Source organism: Sebastes umbrosus, chromosome 5, assembly GCF_015220745.1.
Source record: "Sebastes umbrosus isolate fSebUmb1 chromosome 5, fSebUmb1.pri, whole genome shotgun sequence".
NCBI classification, from domain to species: Eukaryota; Metazoa; Chordata; class Actinopteri; order Perciformes; family Sebastidae; genus Sebastes; species Sebastes umbrosus.
Window position 1 is genome coordinate 5,092,151 of NC_051273.1, and position 23,594 is coordinate 5,115,744.

Here is a 23,594-nt window from a genome sequence, read left to right on the forward strand (position 1 = left end):
TCAGTTTTCAAGTAAAAATAGTCAGTGGTTCCTGCATCTCCAATGTGAAGATTTGTTGCTGTTCTCTGTTTAATATCATTGTAAATTAAGTATCTTTGAGTTTCAGACTAGTGATCAGACAAAGCGAGATATTTGTGAATGTCACATTGGACCCTCAAAAACTGAAATTTTTCACAATCTTTTAAAAATATTTCATAGACTAAACGAAAATATTAGTCAGATTAATCAATAATGAAAACATCATTAGTTGCATCCTTGAAGCAAAAATAGGAGTCATTGGTACCTTGTCTAAGATTAAATTTAAAGGTCCCGTATTGTAAAAAGTGACATTTTCATGGCTTTTGTATCATAAAGCAGGTTTAAGTGCTATATAAATACTGTTAAACCATCAAAACGCTCAATACGGAGAAACACACACAGCCCGTATTCAGAAACTGAGCTTTTGAAACAAGCCGTCAGGATTTCTGTGCATTTGTGATGTCACAAATCTACAATATTTAGACCATTTCAAAGTTTTAAACTTCAACATTCTAAATGGGTCCCACTTTATTTCCTGTTGCAGTGGATGTGAATGACATCAGCTGACAGGACGTAAACATGGACCCAAGCTGTTGCCTAGCAACACAATTCTGTTGCAATTCCGTTGAAATGTACTAAAACGGAGCGGTTCAGATAAGGGTGAATACAGGTATATTCAAGCAGACAGCATGAGGAAAATAAAGGTTTTTATCAAACATTAAAGTATGTAAACATGTTCTAGTAGAAACCCAAAATACAAGTAAGAACCTGAAAATGAGCACGATATGGGACCTTTAAACAAACTGAATCCCACCAGTATTCAGATGCTTTAAGAGTTTTAAAGGAAAGACCAAATATTTCTGAATTTCTTCTATTAATGTGATATTTCCACAGCATAACATGAGGGTTATTTCTGCTGTAAACTAAAAAAAGAAACTAAAGCTGTTTATTATGCAAATACGAATTTGACTGGTGATCAGACAAAGCGAGAGAAAAGGCCCTCAAAAACTGTTATTTTAAAATATTTCATAGACTAAACTAAATATAATAGTCAGATTAATCAATAATGAAAAACATCATTTAGTTGTATCCTTGAAGCAAAAAATAGTTGTCCTTTTCAGAGATTAAATTAAGTTTAAACAAACTGTATTCAGATGCTTTAAGAGCTTTAAAAGAAAGCCCAAATATTTCTGAATTTCTTCTATTATTGTGATATTTCCACAACATAGCATGAGGGTTATTTCTGCTGTAAACTAAAACAAAAAAAAAAAGCTGTTTATTATGCAAATACGAATTTGACTGGTGATCAGACAAAGCGAGAGAAAGGCCCTCAAAAACTAATTTTTCACAATTTTTTAAAAATATTTCATAAACTAAACTAAATATAATAGTCAGATTAATCAATAATGGAAACATCATTTAGTTGTATCCTTGAAGCAAAAATAGGAGTCATTGGTACCTTTTTCTGAGATTAAATTAAGTTTAAACAAACTGTATTCAGATGCTTTAAGAGCTTTAAAAGAAAGCCCAAATATTTATGAATTTCTTCTATTAATGTGATATTTCCACAGCATAACATGAGGGTTATTTCTGCTGTAAACTAAAAAAAGAAACTAAAGCTGTTTATTATGCAAATACGAATTTGACTGGTGATCAGACAAAACGAGACAAAGGCCCTCAAAAACTGTAATTTTTCACAATTTTTTAAAAATATTTCATAAACTAAACTAAATATAATAGTCAGATTAATCAATAATGGAAACATCATTTAGTTGCATCCTTGAAGCAAAAATAGGAGTCATTGGTACCTTTTTCTGAGATTAAATTAAGTTTAAACAAACTGTATTCAGATGCTTTAAGAGCTTTAAAAGAAAGCCCAAATATTTATGAATTTCTTCTATTAATGTGATATTTCCACAGCATAGCATGAGGGTTATTTCTGCTGTAAACTAAAAAAAAAAGAAACAAAAGCTGTTTATTATGCAAATACGAATTTGACTGGTGATCAGACAAAGCGAGAGAAAGGCCCTCAAAAACTAATTTTTCACAATTTTTAAAAAATATTTCATTAACTAAACTAAATATAATAGTCAGATTAATCAATAATGGAAACATCATTTAGTTGTATCCTTGAAGCAAAAAATAGTTGTCCTTTTCAGAGATTAAATTAAGTTTAAACAAACTGTATTCAGATGCTTCAAGAGCTTTAAAAGAAACACCATATATTTCTGAATTTCTTCTATAAATGTGATATTTCCACAGCATAACATGAGGGTTATTTCTGCTATAAACAAAAAAAAAAGAAACAAAAGCTGTTTATTATGCAAATACGAATTTGACTGGTGATCAGACAAAGCGAGAGAAAGGCCCTCAAAAACTGTAATTTTTCACAATTTCAAAAAAAAATTTCATTAACTAAACTAAAAATAATAGTCAGATTAATCAATAATGGAAACATCATTTAGTTGTATCCTTGAAGCAAAAAATAGTTGTCCTTTTCAGAGATTAAATTAAGTTTAAACAAACTGTATTCAGATGCTTCAAGAGCTTTAAAAGAAAGCCCAAATATTTATGAATTTCTTCTATTATTGTGATATTTCCACTGCATAACATGAGGGTTATTTCTGCTGTAAACTAAAAAAAGAAACTAAAGCTGTTTATTATGCAAATACGAATTTAACTGGTGATCATACAAAACGAGACAAAGGCCCTCAAAAACTGTAATTTTTCACAATTTTTTAAAAATATTTCATAAACTAAACTAAATATAATAGTCAGATTAATCAATAATGGAAACATCATTTAGTTGTATCCTTGAAGCAAAAATAGGAGTCATTGGTACCTTTTTCTGAGATTAAATTAAGTTTAAACAAACTGTATTCAGATGCTTTAAGAGCTTTAAAAGAAAGCCCAAATATTTCTGAATTTCTTCTATTAATGTGATATTTCCACAGCATAACATGAGGGTTATTTCTGCTGTAAACTAAAAAAAACAAAAAACTGGTTATTATGCAAATGTGACGGATCACATCCGGGTCAAAGGTCGTAATCTGGTCCGTTTGATTTCACCATCTATTTCCGCGTTGTTAGCATATTAGCATCAAGCTACCTGCTCTGAGGGAAGTAGTGTTCACTTCTCTACTTTGTTATTCACACCCTGCTCGCTGTTCCTCACTCCGGCCTTCCTTCGACAGCTTCCAAGGTTCTTGCTCAGAAAGTGTAAGCTGATAATAACACCGAGTGTTTACTGTTCTGACTTGTTTCTGTGTTTTGGTTCGTTAGCTAACAGAGCAGGTTATAACGTTAATGGGCGGCTAACTGGCTGCTAGCTCCTAGCAGTCCTCACAGAGACTCACACAGACACACAGAGAGGTTTAATTACAGTATAGTCAGGCTGGTCATGTCTGATGGAGAGGACACATGATGAACACATGTTGGTGTTTGTGTCTCTTCGTGGATTTACAGCTTCATTAGCTGGCGGCTCAAAACCGAAATCTACAACACAGAACTGATGTTTTTTACCTCGATGCTGAGAAACACACAATATGTACAAACATGACACTGAGAGGATGATGCAGGAGATATGTGTGTTAAAATAGAGACCATAAGGAGGTATTTATACTCATGTATTGTGTAACAGACTGGGAGAATATGCGGTGATTCAGCCTTTATCCATTTCACGGAAGTTTATTTTGTTGCTTTCGATTTAAACCCCTTTGTGTTAAACCCTCTGTTTCACTGAAAACAAGTCTACACAGTAGTGTGGACAACACAGAACTATAATTTACTATGAAAATATAAGTATTTGAGAATAATTAGTGCTGCATCTCACTAGTTATTCTCATGTAGTTTAAACATAGTCTATAATAATAATAATAATAATATTTTTTTCTTAATTTGACCAACATCCAGCAAGACCTTTATGTATGTTTTATATATATATATATATAACATAGTCAGGGCTGGTCATGTCTGATGGGGAGGACACATGATGAACACATGTTGTTTGTGTGGTTGTAAAGCTGTCCATCACTTTGTGGATTTACAGCTTAATTATCTACAACACAGAATTGAAGATTTTTACATGGATGCTGAGAAACATACAATATGTACAAACATGAGAGGATGATGCTGGAGATTTGAGTGTTAACATAGTGACCATAAGGAGGTATTTATATTCATATATTGTGGAACAGACTGGGAGAATACTGTATATACGGGGGACTTTTTCTCCAACAGTGATTCAGCCTTTATCCATTTCACGGAAGTTTATTTTGTTGCTTTTGATTTATACCCCCTTTGTGTTAAACCCTCTGTTTCACTGAAAAAATAAGTCCTCACAGTGGTGTGGACAACACACAACTATAATTTACTATGAAAATATAAGTATTTGAGAATAATTAGTGCTGCATCTCACTAGTTATTCTCGTGTAGTTTAAACATAGTCTATAATAATAATAATATTTTTTTTCTTAATTTGACCAACATCCAGCAAGACATTTATGTATGTTTTATTTATATATATACATACAGCATAGTCAGGGCTGGTCATGTCTGATGGGGACGACACATGATGAACACATTTTGTTGTTTGTGTGGTTGTAAAGCTGTCCATCACTTTGTGGATTTACAGATTCATTATCTACAACACAGAATTGATGATTTTTACACAGGTGCTGAGAAACACAGAACTATAATGTTCTATACATTGAGAATAATTAGTGCTGCATCTCACTAGTTATTCTCATTTAGTTTAAATAGTAGTCTATAATAATAATAATAATATTTTTTTCTTAATTTGACCAACATCCTGCAAGACCTTTTATGTATGTTTTATATATATATATATATATATACACACAGCCTAGTTAGGGCTGGTCATGTCTGATGGGGAGGACACATGATGAACACATTTTGTTGTTTGTGTGGTTGTAAAGCTGTCCATCACTTTGTGGATTTACAGCTTAATTATCTACAACACAGAATTGAAGATTTTTACATGGATGCTGAGAAACATACAATATGTACAAACATGAGAGGATGATGCTGGAGATTTGAGTGTTAACATAGTGACCATAAGGAGGTATTTATATTCATATATTGTGGAACAGACTGGGAGAATACTGTATATACGGGGGACTTTTTCTCCAACAGTGATTCAGCCTTTATCCATTTCACGGAAGTTTATTTTGTTGCTTTCGATTTAAACCCCCTTTGTGTTAAACCCTCTGTTTCACTGAAAAAATAAGTCCTCACAGTGGTGTGGACAACACACAACTATAATTTACTATGAAAATATAAGTATTTGAGAATAATTAGTGCTGCATCTCACTAGTTATTCTCGTGTAATTTAAACATAGTCTATAATAATAATAATATTTTTTTCTTAATTTGACCAACATCCTGCAAGACATTTATGTATGTTTTATTTATATATATATATAACATAGTCAGGGCTGGTCATGTCTGATGGGGAGGACACACGATGAACACATTTTGTTGTTTGTGTGGTTGTAAAGCTGTCCATCACTTTGTGGATTTACAGATTCATTATCTACAACACAGAATTGATGATTTTTACACAGGTGCTGAGAAACACAGAACTATAATGTTCTATACAGTGAGAATAATTAGTGCTGCATCTCACTAGTTATTCTCATTTAGTTTAAATAGTAGTCTATAATAATAATAATAATATTTTTTTCTTAATTTGACCAACATCCTGCAAGACCTTTATTTATGTATGTATATGTATATATATATATATACATATACATACATACACACAGCCTAGTTAGGGCTGGTCATGTCTGATGGGGAGGACACATGATGAACACATGTTGTTGTTTGTGTGGCTGTAAAGATGTTGGTCACTTTGTGGATTTACAGATTCTTAGCTGAAATCTGAAACACAAAATTGATGATTTTTACACGGATGCTAGGAAACACACAATATGTACAAACATGACACTGGGAGGATGATGCTGGAGATATGTGTGTTAAAATAGTGACCATAAGGAGGTATGTATACTCATGTGGAACAGAATATATGGGGACTTTTTCAGTGATTCAGCCTTTATCCATTTCACGGAAGTTTATTTTTTTGCCTTAAACCCCTTTGTGTTTGCTGTTTCACTGAAAACAAGTCTTCACAGTAGTGTGGACAAAACACAACTATCATCTTCTATGAAAATATATGTATTTGAAAATAATTAGTGCTGCATCTCACTAGTTATTCTCATTTAGTCTAAACATAGTCTATGATGATAATAATAATAATAATAGTGATGATAATAATTTTTCTTAATTTGACCAACTTACAGCAAGACATTTATGTATATACAGATACATAAAGAACTGACTACAGTGAAGTAGAATAAAGCAAAAGTATTTTTTTTGTCATTTTAGTTGATTAAAAAAAACTAAAAACAACACTTAATAGATTTCTCTGTAGCGTTTAACGGTTAAACTTTAACCCCATCTCACGGCCTTCATCAGCAGATGGAGTTTGATCAGCTGTCATCATGTGATATGGAACTTCAGTCACGTGATAACAGGTGGTCATATATTGGGGAGAATGAATGAATGTAAGAAATTAACTTTCAGATTTAGTTTTAGTTCAGTTTCCTTGCATCACAATTCACAGTATGATATTTGTTCTTCTGACAGACACATGGATTGGTTGAAGGGAGCTGCAGTAGTGTTTTCTGGGAATGAACTTCTGTTGAATTTTGCACTTCATTTAGGCAGCAGAACAGCTCACAGTAAAATGTGGAGGGACAGTGTAACATTTGCCACAGTTATGGCACAGACGTTGAGGTGTCAGCGTCATGCAGCTGAGTCACACTCAGTGAGACTCCATATCAGGAACACACAGCTGGAAGTGTGGCGGCGGCCGGCTGAAGAGCAGCAGCTTCTCCATGAAACAGCACAGAGATGTCTGCCCTGAACGGGGCCGTCACTACAGTAACCGTTTCACTGTTGATAGCATGGGAGCTTAGCTTAGGGCATGGTCTTGTTTGTCAGTTAGACCAGGTGCTTTCATGTAAACAATCTGGCATTTGTTTTAGATGTTTGACATCCTCAGTTCTCATGTGTTTACCTGGTTTCCCACAGGGTGTCAGGTCTGGTTCAGGGTCGTTGAACGGTTAATGCACAGAGTAAAGAGGCTGAAAATTGAAGACAAAACGGAAGACGGCCAGGAAAGGTATGGGACATTTTACCCCTCACGGCTGTCAGAAGTATATTTATATGTTTTTAATTTTCATTCATTTTGATTAAATGACATTTTTTTAGTCAAAGCAAGTTCTTTTCATTGTGTTTGCTGCCCAGAAAGATTTAAAGATATACGATTCTGTAAGTTATGACCTGCAGGGTAAAATCTGTCACTTTCTAATATGTTTTATCTGTTCTATTTGTTTATTTTTATATTATTTTATTGTTGGGTATTGTTTTCTATTTCATTCTCTGTGCTTTTAGTAGTCTGTTTTAATCAAATTTTTATACAGCCATGTTGTGAGGCTGTACTTTGGCAAAACGTTGTCTTGAGCTAAATGCTAATGTTAGCACGCTACCAAGCCTATGAGTAGCAGGTAATATTTACTTTTTCAAAAAAATGACTTGCTCCGGCACACACTTTTCTCTGCTTTATTAGTCAACGTTTCGGTCAACAAGGACCTTCATCAGGACATTAAGAAGATAAAATGGTGATGTGTGTTCTTTTAAACACCACCAAATCAATGTGATTGGATGATTGGAAGTGTCTGCCATCCCCATTGGTTGAGGAAGTGACATCATCACATATCCATTGCACCCTGAAAAAAACAGGAACAGGAAGAGAAGGAAAATACATGTCAAACAAAGAACATCAAACATACATCACTATTGAAGGAAAACACTAATAATCTTGCCATAAATTATCAGGGCACATGACATGCATTGATTTGGTGGTGTTTAAAAGAACACACACTACCATTTTATCTTCTTAATGTCCTGATGAAGGTCTTGTTGACCGAAACGTTGACTAATAAAGCAGAGAAAAGTGTGAAAAAGTACATATTGGAGGGGATCTACTCCCAGCACCACAAACAATTTTGAGAATGTGCATGTTTTTGTTTCCTTGTAGCAGGTAATATTTACCATCTTTACCATGCATGCCAACATTTGTTAATTAATTAGCACAAACTACAGCTGAGGCTGATGGGAATGTCATTACTTGTGCATGTTTGATCATAAACCGAAGTATTGCAAGTTACATTTTTGTCCTGCTGGTGGCGCTAAATGAAAAGATAAAGGATTACCAAAGTCATGAGAGTTCATCCTTAGGAGCACATGAATGTCTAAACTAAAATTCATGGCAATCCATCCAATAGATGTTGAGATATTTCAGTCTGGATCGAAGTGGTGGATCAGTCATCAGACAGATCGCCATTGCCATCCATAGTGCCATGCTGCTAGCTTGGCTAATGAAAAAAATATAAAGATTTCTTCAAGATGTTTTGACCGCAGTATTTGACACCTATAATGAGAGGACTAATACATATTCTGTTTTCTGTCAGAACGTCTGATTTAGTAGGTAAATTAGACCATTCTCAATCAAAGATATACCCATATTTGCCAGTTTGCTAGTATTACTTTCCCATTGGGATTTACTGTAGCTGTATCTAAACTGAGTGTCTGTCCACAGCGTCAGAAAGGCACTGGCAGGCATGACGGGGGTGGACGAGCTCTCGGACAGCACAGAGGTGGTGGAGATGGAGGACGTGAATCCCACCCAGTTCCAGGTGGAGAAGCATACATGGGATGGCCTGCGGAAGATCATCCACAACAGCCGCAAGAACACAGGCGTGGTTATCAACAAGGCGCCACACGACTTCCAGTTCATCCAGAAGGACGAGGCCAGTCCGCACTCCCACCGCATCTACTACCTTGGTGAGCTCGGGAACCTGAAAGCTGGGATCTGACACAGTTGGTGAAATATGTATTCATTTTCAGGCAGGGTCTGAAATTAATTAATTCTAAGTGCCAAATAATTTAATTTTTTACAATGAATGTAAAAAAATGACAGCTGAGTATGGCTGGACTATTCAACTATTCGGTTATCCGTTTGTTGGATAGGTAATCGGTTTTCAATTTTGGTGTTCTGTAACCCCTCAGGATTACAAACATGCATATAGCAAACCAAAACTTTTGGAAAATGCCTTATTCATTGACAAATAACAATACTGTAGATACTGAGTCCTTAAAAATGAATGCCTTTGATTAAACTTAAAGACACGTGTTACAGCGCTGTGCCGTCCATCTCAGCTGAGAACGGAGAAATGTCTGGCTGAGTTCTTCCCAAGTCACGTCATGGAGACGAGTCAAGAGCCCTCGTCGCTGTTGCTTATGTCGGCGCGAGGCTCGGGCCAAAAGGGCTGAGAGGAAACCCTCCGCAGGCTGCATTACGCACATGCTTGCAGCCGGGCACTGCCGGGATTGGCGATGCGAAATGCGCCAAGACAGCAGCCTCAAAACGCAGCCATGTAGGGGGAGAGGGCCCACAAACGTGACTTTAAAGTACGTCTACACTCGCGCACACACAGAGGATGAGGAGAGGAGATGCTTAGCACGGACACAGCAGCCTCAAAACGGCGCCGTTTAGGGGGAGAGGGTCTGCAAGATGCTGAGCGTGGACAGAGGCGTGTGCAGGCTCATCATGACACATTTTTGTTCTAAAAATCATGTGTGGGAGAAGCCTCTGTGTGCGTGACAGAGGAATTGTGCTACCTGCTTTAATGACATGAGTCCGTGCTGCCTACTTAACGAGAAGTTAAAGCGTTCCTCCGGTCACGGCGGTACCACCCCACCACCCTCGTAACCCTGGCCGAAGCCTCGAATATTCGCTGCTGATTACTACCAAAGCCCTGGAGCCCAAAAAATGGTATTCGGGACAGCCCTACAGCTGAGATAAGGTGCTTTTAGCAGGTTTAGCGCTGATTTGTTGGCTTGCAGATTTCAGTTGCTTCCTTTTTGAAAGGTAGCATGCTCTTGTGAATAATCTGTGGATACAGCTGGTGAGTCAGAGTTGCAAGCCTGCAACTGTTTTCAAACTCATTTGATATATCCACCGTGCGAGCTGCAGTGGATCAAGTCAGTGCGTGCTGGAAAAAACCTAAACTCAACTTCAAGCACCATTTTGCTTTGAGGTCATCTTTCTACTTTTTTCTGTTGCAGCTGTAGTGCACAGAAACTCTGCAACATGGTTGCTGCTCTTTGCTGCCATGTCTCAAGCAGTTAGTTGTAGTGTGTGATGTCATTTCCAGAGCTGTGTCAAGTGTATTAATGTGCACTACATAGAGTCTGTGAGACCTGTACCCATGGTAGCTCGGTTGTTGACTAAACAATCATGTCTGCTCTCACAGGAATGCCTTACGCCAGCAGGGACAATGCTTTACTCTACTCAGACATTCCCAAGAAGGTCCGCAAGGATGCTCTGTTGGTTTTGTCATGGAAGAAGATGCTGGATCGCTTTCAGGTAAGACAGTTTTTTAGTCCACTCTGACACTTTAATAAGACTATCCGAACCAGATTTAAAAGAGTGTTATTGTTTAGAGGATGATTGTGAACTAAACTTTCATAAAGGCATCTTTCCTCATGGAGCTTTGAACTGCTGTTTTAAATCTCCCCCTAAAGACAAAATAATCTAGACCACTTGATTTCATAAACAGAAGTTGTTCCTGCTGATGAGAGGAAAAAGAGGTTCTATTTACTGGTACATCGCAATATTAGTAATGTTTTCTTACCGTTTGTTTTCCATGCCCTGAAAAACTCTCTTTGACTTTGACCTCGCTCGGCCAGCATTGTCACATCCTGTGTCCTCCTGTCACCCCTGACCTCAGGCCAGCCCTCACCACGGGGGCATCTCTCGGGAGGAGGAGCTGCTGCGAGAGAGGAAACGTTTGGGGGTGTCTGGCATCACCTCCTATGATTACCACAGACCCAGTGGCCTCTTCCTGTTCCAGGCCAACAGCAGTCTGTACTACTGCCGTGACGGTGGGAGCAACACGTTCAATGTGAGTTAAAGGACAGTTAAGTAAGACTCTCATGGCCACGCAGCACAGTATGACTAAGGCTGCTGAATAGGTCAATGCCACAACCATTCTCACTTTTGGCCCCCTATTTATACATTTGCATGGCTGATATTATCAGCCCATATTAGCTTATCATAGATCTATCAGTATTGGCGTATACACCTGCTGATAAGTAACAAGTAGTTGCATTACAGAAATGGCAAAGATATACTTAAGGTAATTTAGAAACCCTGTTTCATTATTACATAGTTATTGTAATAGTCATAGTGGCATAGTGTCCACCAGAGATACCAGAGAGCACTGGTATGTTTTTCAACTGTAAAATTTCCCTCTCACTACATATCTTATTCACAATAAGGACAGCAACCAACTGTTATTTTCATTGTTAAAAAATGTTTCTTTCCTCAAAATGTCAGAAAATGGTGAAAAATACAGCAGAGCCACAAATAACGTCTTCAGATGTGTTGTTCTTGCCGAACAACAGTCCAAAGCCCAAAGATATTTAGTTTACCATCATAAAAGACTCCAAAAATCAACAAATCCTCACATTATAAAAGCTTGAACCAGTACATTTTGGTCATTTTTGCTTTAAAAATTACTTTTTGCGATTAATTGATTATAAAAATTTGTGCTGGTAAATTTTCTGTTAATCAACTAATCGCTTCAGCGCTAGTCACAATTCTTTAATAACCAAAAATAAGGGATCTATATCAATCCTGTTTGAAAAATTTAAAATCACCAAATTCTGAGATAAATGTTTTTACTGGACAGTGGCATTATAGGAAAAAATAGATACCGGTATATTGTAAGATTTTGTGAACTCTGAAATAGGTATCAAAAATCTCCCTTTCAGTCAGACTCTGGAATAGAAAATGAGTTATTGAGAGCCAGGCTGCGTTGACACGAGATCAGGCAGTGCGTCGAAAATACAAGTTGGCAGTTAATGGGTCATTAAAGTGAGTCGCCCGGACCTCCGCACAACCCTACGGACAATCGCCACAATGCCTGATCTCGTGTGAATGCAGCCTTAGTCCCTTATTGTTAATGACAAAGTGTGGAACTAAAGCGGCTGTGACCTCAGATGTCCTCCAACCTCTCTTTGTGTTTGTTCAGACTTCTCCAACGGATGCTGTCGAGATTAAGAGCCAGATTTCAGGCACACGCATGGACCCCAAGATCAGCCCCGGGGACCCCAACTTCATCGGCTTCATCAACAACAACGACATTTGGGTGACCAGCATTGAGACGGGTGAAGAGAGGAGGCTCACCTTCTGCCACAAAGGTCAGGATTGAGACGGTCAGATGTTCATGGAGAGTCGTACCTGCTACTTTGAAGTTTTTCACACAGTGTTTTTTATTTTTCTCTGCATTCATTTTAGGTATTGATAACCCAAAAGAGGACCCCAAATCTGCCGGTATAGCTACTTTTGTCACGCAGGAAGAGTTTGACCGTTTCACCGGATACTGGTGGTCACCAGCTGCTCGTGAAGGTGAGCGAGACATTGATTGTTGTCATAGTTTTTTCATCAATCAAATGAAGATGAATTATTATTAGATGCTTAAATAACAAGAATTTATTCAGAGACTTTACCTGTTTTTACCTGTGTAGTTTGTTCCAGTGACAAAGTACAAGATATTATGATACCTACCGGCTCGCAGTTTCCTCCTGTAAGCAAAACCGTCTTTAACTGGTTTACTGGTTTCTCTCTGGTTCAGAGTCAGATGGTGGTAAAACTCTGCAGATTCTGTACGAGGAGGTGGACGAGTCTGAGGTTGAGATCATTCATGTTCCATCTCCGGCTTTGGAGGAGCGCAAGACCGACGTCTACAGATATCCACGCGCAGGTATACACACATACATACACACACACACACAAAAAAAGCTTTTGATTTACATTGTAACATATGTGATGCATTTTTTTGTTTCCTTGTTTTGTGTGATAAAAAGAAATATGCAACAGGCAACTTTATTTACAGGTGCTCGTGGAGTTTTCTTGTAATCAAACGAAAGTTATGTTTACATTCAGTGTTAACTCACCAAAATTCATTATGTGTATCCTTGAGGTTATTTATTACGATTATTATTATTTGAACATTTTAAAACCTGCATTGTTTGCATCCATGTTGATTAGCTAAGAGTCTTCTTCTCTCCTGCCTTTGCTGGTGCACTGTGGTGTCATGGCACGTTAAGAAAGATAAGATAATGTATGGCATGTATGGCCCTGTTCAGACATGGCATTAACATGTGTCCTGAGTGATTCAAACACAAGTGGACAGCTGTAAGTACATCTGTTCCCACCTGGTATTAGAATGTGTCTCCACATGTGTCTTGAGGTGCCACTTGTGATCCGATCTCACTTCTCCGCTCTATATGCAAATAAACACGTAGTAAACACGTGGCTAATACAGCAGACGTTGTGACGTAATATTACAAGAATGTTAGTAGTAATATCCTACATATTCCTGAATTCGGGTACATTTTATTAACATCAAAATATAAGGTGATTGTACTGGCGGTCCCAGGGACCTCCATGTCACAGACTCCGCTGCCTTTGCCAGACAAAAGCGGGGTACAGAGCTTCAGAGAGCCGGGGATGAAAACGAGCGAGTGGGCGGGCGTCAGCTCCGTGCAAAGCAGCGGAACAAAAGCAACGACAGTATGATAATAATGCACTTCCCGTGTCTAGTCTGATAGTCTGTAGATTATATATCCTATAGATAAGATTTATTCTAATTAATTAAAATTTTGATTATTAAGAACGCAAAGGCCGTTTCCATGCTGCGAGGCAGACAAGCGCTCACATCTACCTCACGTCTATTCACATGAGGAGCGCAGTGAGACACAGCGGTAGGTCAGTTGAGTAGGCGGTCCTTAATGTGGACCAGGACACATTCGCGTACACACTGCTAAAAGAATGTGGCCAAATGCGGCCCACGCCACCTCTGAATGTTGTTCTGGAAGATCGGATCTCAATTAATCTCTTGATTAATCGATTAATTAATTAAGTGATTAGTTGTCAACTATTAAATTAATCATAAACTATTTTGAATAGATTCATTGTTTTGAGTAATTTTTTAAGGAAAAAAAAAATCTTGTCTTAAAGTCTTCTTAAAAGTGAATATTTTCAGTTTCTTTACTCCTCTATGACAGTAAACTGAATATCTTTGAGTTGTGGACAAAACAAGACATTTGAGGACGTCATCTTGGGCTTTGGGAAACACTGATCGACATTTTTCCCAATTTTCTGAGACTTTATAGATCAAACAACTAATCGATTAATCAAGATAATAATTGACAGCATGGCACTTATAACGACTTCTGTTAATATCAGAAAGGTTTAATGTGTGTTTATATGTTGGTACGTAACTCAGTTTTGTTTTGTTTTTTGTTTTTTTTTGTATCCAGGCAGCAAGAATCCTGATATTACTCTCAAAATAGCAGAAATCAGGACAGACAATCTCGGCAAAGTGAGTGCTTGTTCAGTGCCATAAATCTTAATAGTTTACTAGAAAGTTCTTCAGAGAGAAGTTATAAATGCCAGCTTCTTGTTGTTCCTCCCTCAGATTGTCAGCACACAGGAGAAGGTGTTGCCCGTTCCCTTCACCAGCCTGTTCCCTGGTGCCGAATATATCACCAGAGCCGGATGGACAAAAGACGGCAGATAGTACGTTTTTTTTCTCCAAGACTTAGAAAAAACAACCTGTGATTTTAAAAGCACCACCCATACTGTTTAAACTTTATCAACTTCCAAAACCTGGAATAGAGTAACATGGAGTCCGTATACTGCACATGCCTCACAGCTCTTTCTCTCTCTGTGCTTCAGTGCCTGGGCGGTCATGATGGACCGACGGCAGCAGCGTCTCCAGTTGGTCCTGCTGCCTCCAGCGTTCTTCATCCCTGCAAATCAGGACGAGGCCAGCAGGCAGGAGAGCCTGGAGGCCCTCGGAGACGCCGTCCAGCCCTTCATCATCTACCAGGAGACCAGCGACATCTGGATCAATGTGAGGCCCAACACCACATCTGTCTAGCGCTCTGTTCCTAATGAAGCCTAAAGGTTTCTCAATTCATGTCTGTGATGCTTTCTATCACTGTAGGCAGCATTTAGTCACTTATTATTTTCTTTTGTAGCCTCACTTACGATTTATGCTGATAACATGGGTTAATGTTTAAAATCTTGCTAAAATAGTGCAGCTTTCAGTGAAAAAAACAACACATCATGATGTCTATTTGTCTTTCAGGTGCACGACATTTTCCATCCGTTCGTCCAAACCAGTGAAGATGAGATCAGCTTCATAGCAGTAAATGAATCAAAAACAGGTTTCTGCCACCTGTATAAGATCACCTCACTCTTACAGCGGGGCAGCTACAACTGGGCCAAAGGCTACACACACTCTGAAGGTAACACCATCAACAAGCACATTCACAGTTCAGATAGACAAAATGTCCTCCTAAAAGGTGTCATTATCTTATTTAATGACTTTACTGAGGAAAATGGATTAATTAACATTTACTGACTGTAATAATTTAATGTTCCCTGTGTGGTCAAACAAGTCAATTGATCTATCAATTTATCCACCTATCTTCTTTCCTCTTTCAACAGATGATTTCAAGTGTCCGGTCAAAGAAGAGGTGACTGTAACCAGTGGGGAGTGGGAGGTGCTGGCCAATCACGGAGCGAAGGTAAAGCCCTTCCCACACATCTATTCAAGGTCGCTGACATTTAACTGTATTCAGAGCAGCACTAATTCACCACCACAGCCACTCATCAGTACACTGATTCTAAAAGGCCCCGCCATCCCAAGGTCACAGGCTGAGTTTCAGTCCCAGTACGTCCCAGATTTGTTCAACAATAAACTTGAAATTAAATCACAAAATAAGGTTTTGAAAATACAGAATACTGAATCACAAGCTGCGCTGCGCCCTGTTTTTAGGCTCCGTATACATATAATCCAGACTTTATAATAATAATAATAATGTAGAAATAGTATGTTTTATAAGAACTAGTAACAAACAGGTATGTACCATAACTGAAGCAAATTCATCAATTCATTCTTGTTTGTGTCATAACAAAACAGACAAACCGTGTTTCTTGCTCTGTGGTTTTTGTGCAGCGTTCGTCCAGTCCTCAGATTTGGGTGGACGAGGCAGCAAAGCTGGTTTACTTCCAGGGAACCAAAGACTCTCCTCTGGAGCATCACCTTTATGTTGTGAGCTACGACTCGCCGGGTGAAATCGTCCGACTCACCAAAGCCGGCTTCTCCCACAGCTGCTCAGTGAGCCAGGTATGTAACACACAAACACACACACATACAACCTTGTGTTTCGGGATAACTCAAAAAAATCGAGGTTTCAGTGTAGTTTTACACTTTTTTTTCTTAAAGTTTTAAACCAGCGCGAGTGGGACTTTTTCCACAGCTTTTCTCTCTCTCTCTCTCTCTGTGTGTTCACACAACAAGCTGCTCAGGAGACCTGACGATTTGTATGATTCATCTTAAATTTATTTCATAATTAAATTTATTCTGTCTGTCTGACCGCAGCTACAATACAGCGTGGAAACCCTGAAACGGAGTGTTATAAGCGTTGGCATGCTGTTTAAATGCTGTTCCACTGTTGTTTCTGAAAAAAAAAAAAGATTATATTACGCTTCATATAATTGTGGCACAAAATATCATCCATTAACACCCTCAAAATAAAAATATTGTTATTGGCTTCAGCTTTCAAAACCCCATGAGTATAACCTTAATTTAGAAAAACATACCATGGCAGTTTGTGTTCCTGTATTAACCCTTTAAAAACGTCCGCGAGAGGTTGCTGTTTGCATGCGTCATCATGTTGTAAGCTCGTGATGTCATCACATTACGTGCGGTACAAAATATGGTGACAAAGCGCGGTGGCGCCAGATTGATGTAAGATAAAAAAACATAATAGCTGGAGCATTCATTCTTTTTGCAGCAGAAAGCTAAGGCTTCTGTCTTTCGCGTCATCACATAGTATGCTCGTGATTGTCATTAAGTTTCGTTACGTGTGGAACGTAACAAAACTATTAAAACGTCTTTGCACTTGTGCTCATTAAAATGAGCATATCTAAAAAACTAAAACAAATGTGCACAGTTCAAATAACGGTTTATTGACGGACATTACCTTGTAGCTTAGGTTTTACAGATTCTAAGGATATGAATACTTTGAAGATACTCCAAGAAATGACATCATAATAAGCAAAAATACCAATGTAGGGACTGTCGGACCGTTTCTATTGTAGAGTTGAAAGACTTAAGGTGTCAAGTGTTTTTCTGGATTTGTTTTCCTCCACAGCAGAAATATGAATTGTTGGGGATGCTGTTTAACCCTGTTATGTGGTTGTTTTTCTTCCATACAGACCTTTGACATGTTTATCAGCCATTACAGCAGCTTGACCTCAGCCCCCTGTGTGCACATCTACAAGCTGCAGGGCTCAGAGGACGACCCGATGCACAGAGAGCCTCAGTTCTGGGCGAGCATGATGGAGTCCGGAGGTACTGAAAACTAACAGATTGAATGTTGTCTGGCAGCTGTGACAGTTTCTTTTCCCCTTATCAACTGTTTTACTCATATCCAGTGATTTAGAGTTAAATTACTTGAGACTTGTTTTTAAAGGTGCATTCTCACTACATTATATACATCAGTATATATATTTTTTATTTTATTTTGTGTCTGCTGCTTCCAGGTTTCCCTTTCGACTACACTCCTCCAGAGATCTTTAGCTTCACAGGGAAGTCAGGCTTCGAGCTGTACGGCATGTTGTACAAACCACAGAACCTGGTCCCCGGCAGGAAGCATCCCACCGTCATCTTTGTCTACGGCGGACCACAGGTTTGATCTCCTCTGTCGTCACATTAGATTCATGTCATGTAGGAGCCATGTATTTTATTTGTGTTAAGTGCAATATGCCTCCCAGCACAAGGGGGCGCAGGTCGAGTCTGGCCATAGGAAATTGAAGCCACATAACAGTTATCACAGGTGCTGCTAAAAAAAGCAAAACATTTTTGACCAGCAATTATGAAGTATTATGATACCTGACCTTATAACTCATTATAAAATGCTTCATAATGTGTTATGATTATTGTTATAAAGCATTATGAATATTTATGAGTGCTTACATCTATAATTATACAGTGCTAAAAGAAGATTATAATGTTTTATAAGTATGTTTATCATGAAATATAGATATGGATACTTTTACTTGAATAAAGGATCTGAATATTTCTTCCACCAATGACTGCAGCAGGGATCAAACATGTGACTGTGATGACAGACAGTCAAAGCTTAAATTTAATTGAGATCAGATGTATCATCATCCTTATGTTTTTTTGTGTAACAATGTATTTTTCTTCAGGTCCAGTTGGTGAATAACTCCTATAAAGGAGTGAAGTACCTGCGGCTGAGCACGCTAGCGTCTCTGGGCTACGCTGTGCTGGTCATCGACGGACGCGGCTCCTGTCAGCGGGGACTCAAGTTTGAAGGAGCTGTGAAAGACAAAATGGTAGTTAACACATTAATTATCTGTCTGCTTCAGGACAGACTCATGTGGAGCAAGGAACGCAGTGTTTAGTAGAAATGAAGTCATTTATTGATAATGAAAGCTGGTGTTTTATGACCTCATTACTATATGAAAAGATATGCAGCTTGTAGTTATACCGTCACCATACTCTGATAAGACTTGTGTGCATATTGTATGTAGATTGGTAGTGAAAGGGTGTTAGGTGAGTAACCTCTCTGTTCTCCTCTATTCAGGGTCAGGTGGAGATTGAAGACCAGGTGGAGGGTTTGCACTACGTAGCTGAAAAGTACAAGTTTGTGGACGTGAATCGTGTTGCCATCCACGGCTGGTCATACGGAGGCTTCCTCTCCCTCATGGGCCTCATCCACCAACCTGACATCTTCAAGGTGAAAACCGCTAATGTTTACTCTGTTATTGTGCTAAAGGATGTGCAAATACAAGATGTAAAATATACTTTACAGATTCTTCAACAGCAAAGGGGTTAATGGCAATGTACGCAGTTGTGGGAATCAAACCTTTAGCCCCTAAAATTAAATAGAATTTTATTTACCATTTCAGCTGCAGTATAAATTGCTTATTAAAAGATGTCTGGCATTGTTATCCTTTTTTATGAGCTCTGGTGTTTTTAAAAAAAAGTATATTTAAGTGTTACTATCCATTACAGTCAGATTATTTTATTGTTAAAATCTCAAATGGCTTCATAAATCCAGTAATATATAACTCAATCTGCAGGTTTAGCCACATTTCCAAATACACTTTTTAGTGGAAGAAATTTAAAAAAGGCTTCTGTTTGACTTCCTGTTTGTGTGTGTGTGTGTTTTTTCCAGGTTGCCATTGCAGGCGCTCCAGTGACGTTGTGGATGGCCTACGACACCGGCTACACAGAGCGATATTTGGACACGCCTGAGAAAAACCAGAAGGGATACGAGGCTTGTTCTGTCGCCCTGCACGTCGACAAACTCCCCAATGAGTGAGAGCTGCCATTTAAAATTTAATTTCTTTAACACATTAACGCAACTTGCGATTTTTAGGTTGTAGTGGGCTCAGTGTTAAGGCTAAAGTGAAAATACTGGCATCATATGAACCTAGAAAACCTAAAGAATCCATCGGTACCAACCATGTCATACTAACTTGTCGCTAAGGAGGCTAAATAACGCTCCAAACTTACACTAAATTTTTGCGAAGAAAAACTGGCATGGCCATTTTCAAAGGGGTCCCTTGACCTCTGACCTCAAGATATGTGAATGAAAATGGGTTCTCTGGGTACCCACGAGTCTCCCCTTTACAGACATGCCCACTTTATGATAATCACATGCAGTTTGGGGCAAGTTATAGTCAAGTCAGCACACTGACACACTGACAGCTGTTGTCTGTTGGGCTGCAGTTTGCCATGTTATGATTTGAGCAGATTTTTTATGCTAAATGCACAAATCTCCCTTTATGGTACATTTTGAACAGATAAAAAATGTGATTAATTGCGATTAAATATTCTAATCGATTGACAGCCCTAGTATTAAGGCTTTAAATTTATTGTTCAGTTACTTTGTCCACCAATGAACTGGGACAGATGGACACTATATAAGGCAATATTATACTGTACCTTCTGTCATCCACCTCTTTTATCTAACAACAAGACTGGTTTCTACAGTTATTGTCACATAATAATACAGATTGTAGGTAATTTGTAGAGGTCAAAGTGTACAATTTGATTCAGTTTTTATTTTCCTGTTAACTGTAGTATCAATAACATTGACTTCCTACTTGTTTATTATGTGAAAGTGAGCAAGAAACTAAGAGCTCCATCTCTCTGTTAATCACAGGCCCAACAGATTGCTGATCCTTCACGGCTTTCTAGATGAGAATGTGCACTTTTTCCACACAAATTTCTTGGTGTCTCAACTCATCCGGGCAGGGAAGCCCTACAGCCTGCAGGTAAGAGGATTTACTTATTTATATACTGACTTTAGTGAAGACTGTGATAAAGATGTGAACTGAGTCTGAAGGATTTTTTCATAAAGTCTGAGGACCTGAAAACTCCAACAACACTTGTATAAAGAACAACTTTGTCATGAGACCAACGTGTTTTGCCTTCATCATACAATACATAACAAAGCACATTCAAGTAAGATGAGTGTGAAGTAAAAAATACAAAAGACAACATGTTATGTTGGGTTTTGTTTTTCCTTGTGTGTCTTCATTCTTTAATAAACTAAACTAGGCTTTGTAAAAGTTTAGAAATTGTACCTGCTAATTTCCCGCTTATCAAGAAAAGTAAATCTAAAAACCCGGACACCAACCTCTAACCTGCATCATATAGTTTGATCAAATAAAGAAAGGGGATGTAAAATGTGAAACCTTTAACGATCCAGCTGTTCCTGTGATGATTGAACATGTTTTTCTTTCTGTTTTTCCAGGTTTATCCCAACGAGCGACACAGCATCCGATGTCCAGAGTCTGGAGAGCATTACGAGATTACACTGCTGCACTTCCTCCAACAAAACCTCTGATAAGCCCTTCCACACACTGACCTTCCCTTTCTCGCTTCCTAACCTCCTCTCCTTGCCTCCTTTTTGCCTTTCCTCCGTATATTTAAACCTGCACCACCTTCTCCTTTCACTTGATTTTATGATGTTATGCTGAATGCAAGCTATGCCAAACCTCATCACACCTCAAGAGTTGTTTCGTCAGTCTTAAAGGTGCTGAAGCATTTTAGCATCACTAAATCATTGCAAGATTAATATTCAGATTTTAGTATAATTACCATAAATGAGACCATCACTGAGAGAATAAAGTCTTGTAGTCTTTACACTGTATTTTACAGTGGAGGGAAATCTGCTGGATTGCTTTAAGCCCTGAAACAAACAGAGGGCGCCGTTTGTCCTGAACAAACAGGGCTGAAGCTTTCTGGGACTGTGGTGATGGCAGACGCTGGAAAAAGTACAAAAAAATGCAAAAAACACACAAGTGGACCTGCCGCGCTCGGGTTTCTCTCATTTTTCGTGCCGCTTTTTTTTTATCGAACTCTTACTTTTCACGTTTTTCTGGGACCCAACTGATAAAGTGATCGTTTTCTTGTGTCTGTGAATAAACACTGGAGTGAAGTTAGTAAACGTAAAGCTCTATAAGAGCACACAAGCGAGCTCTTAACCCCCTGTGTTGTATACTCTGTGCCCTCATGTGCTATCGTTGATGACTTTTTATGTGCTGTGCCACACAGTGGCAGATCTACAACAAAAAAAAAAGTCACAAGCCACATTTTTATTGTGTAGTGTTAAAAAAAATATTTTTTATGGATTCTTATGCATTCATACACGGTGGAAATATGTAGCGACCGTTGCTGTTTCACTCACTCGCTTGCTTTAATTTTCCGGGGAGCTTCTTTTTCTTTTTCTGCTGCTGAGGACTTTTGCACATATTGCGTATATTTGCCTTGGTGCCAACAAACTGACCTATAAAAGATGATGTATGACACAACTGTTGGCAGTCTGAGGTGCCTTGCAAGAGTTTAAGAAAGCCTGCTCGTATAGTATATATATCAGGGAATCTGTCTGAGGACCTACGACGATAAAATGCCTTGTCACGCGTGTATCTGATGACCATCTGTAAGATTAGCTACCATGGCCTGTTCATGGTTAAATGTACTCTCAGATATTGAAGAAATAAACAGAAGTGAACAATCTTTTTCAAAGTCCTGTCACCAAATCAAATGTATTATTTTAGAAAGTATTTCAGATGTAATCTTTTACCAGCGACAGCCGTGGCCAGAGGTTGTCCGTCCATCCGTCCGGACCATTCTTGTGAACACGATATCTAAGGAACGCCTGGAGGGAATTCAACACATCCACTTGGACTCAAGGATGAACTGATTAGAATTTGGTGGTCAAAGGTCAAGGTTATCGTGACCTTATAAAACAAGTTTTTGGCTATAACTCAAGAATTCATACGCTAATTATGACAATTTCTCTCAAATGTGATGACATTTTGGACACACATGGATGCAAACTGCAACTTTACTGGTTGGTGGAGGCAGCTATCCAATCACAATTCTAGTTTGGTAAATTAACAGAAAATGTATTTTCTATAAATTAGAAAAGATAGGTAGAAAAACAGTTTGGGCCTTTTGATATACGTTTGAGTTTATGGAAAAGGAGATGAAACACAAAGTGATAAAATTACAACATAAACCAATTAAATCAACCTAAATGAATGAACCAAATTCAGAAATAAAATGCTAATAATTTGTCAGAATGAGAAAGATTCAGGGGGTTTATGTGCACAACTCAACATGGACATAACAAGTCAAATTTACTAATCCTCCACAATCATACATTTACCTAAGAGTTTTAAAATAAAAGGGGGGAAAAAACACAACAAACCTCAATACAGCAGCTATTTTTGTGGTTTAAATGTATCGGGGAAAGCAACAGTAAGAACTTGTGAGTCAGAAAGGTCAAACTAAAAATATACATTTTTCTGTAATGCACAGAGGTAAAACACAGACACAATAGAACTGTTTCACATTTATAACAAAGTGAAAACCTGTTCTCAAAATAAGCTTAAAGCATTTTACTTTTCCATTTATCTAACCCTGACAGAAAGACACTTGTGAGCTTTCGGTTTGTTCCCTGAACACAACATCAGTGTTTTTATCATTTCCCCAGCAGGGTGCAGTAGCGTCAAACAAATCCTGGTCAACCCTTAAAAACTCATGTTTTCAAGATGTTTAACAAACATCATTCTATGTGCCAAATAATGAATGGATGTCCCTGAGAGTCATTAATTCAAAATCAGATTGGTTATAAAATGAGCCATGGCAACGGTATACCTACATAACAACATGCACTCTTTTAACCCCACTTACATTTGTTTATTTACTTCACAGTTTTGAATCAAAGTTTGTGGTTTACTTTGAACTCTATAGAGACTCATGAATTTATTATGAAATGCTCATTGCAGCGTGCTATAC

General features: G+C 38.1%; 1 protein-coding gene and 1 long non-coding RNA gene across 2 annotated transcripts; one reads left to right on the forward strand and one right to left on the reverse strand.

The window, feature by feature from the left end:
- The first annotated feature begins 3,079 nt into the window (after positions 1–3,079).
- LOC119489032 (dipeptidyl peptidase 9-like) lies at positions 3,080–22,310 on the forward strand. Its single transcript, XM_037771151.1, has 21 exons — positions 3,080–3,237; positions 7,135–7,225; positions 8,705–8,949; positions 10,422–10,534; positions 10,899–11,072; positions 12,204–12,372; positions 12,470–12,580; positions 12,807–12,935; positions 14,497–14,558; positions 14,655–14,755; positions 14,915–15,092; positions 15,330–15,489; positions 15,692–15,771; positions 16,203–16,373; positions 17,468–17,603; positions 17,795–17,940; positions 18,464–18,610; positions 18,862–19,014; positions 19,456–19,598; positions 20,449–20,560; positions 21,043–22,310. Exons 2-21 carry the CDS (start codon positions 7,170–7,172, stop codon positions 21,133–21,135), a joined length of 2,679 nt encoding a protein of 892 aa, XP_037627079.1. The 5' UTR covers positions 3,080–3,237; positions 7,135–7,169; the 3' UTR covers positions 21,136–22,310.
- On the reverse strand, positions 6,456–13,653 carry LOC119489035. The gene is made up of 3 exons (XR_005207080.1): positions 13,358–13,653; positions 8,204–8,214; positions 6,456–6,466 (listed from the first exon to the last, which is right to left on the reverse strand). It is a non-coding gene; the product is annotated as an uncharacterized LOC119489035 (long non-coding RNA).
- Positions 22,311–23,594: the final 1,284 nt, after the last annotated feature.

Bases quoted from the DNA above. Each gene is read 5' to 3' on its own strand.
- LOC119489032 (XM_037771151.1), top strand. From the start codon at position 7,170: ATGCACAGAGTAAAGAGGCTGAAAATTGAAGACAAAACGGAAGACGGC. The intron at 14,756-14,914 runs GTACGTTTTTTT...TCTGTGCTTCAG, and splicing joins TGGACAAAAGACGGCAGATA to TGCCTGGGCGGTCATGATGG. The intron at 15,093-15,329 runs GTGAGGCCCAAC...TTTGTCTTTCAG, and splicing joins CCAGCGACATCTGGATCAAT to GTGCACGACATTTTCCATCC.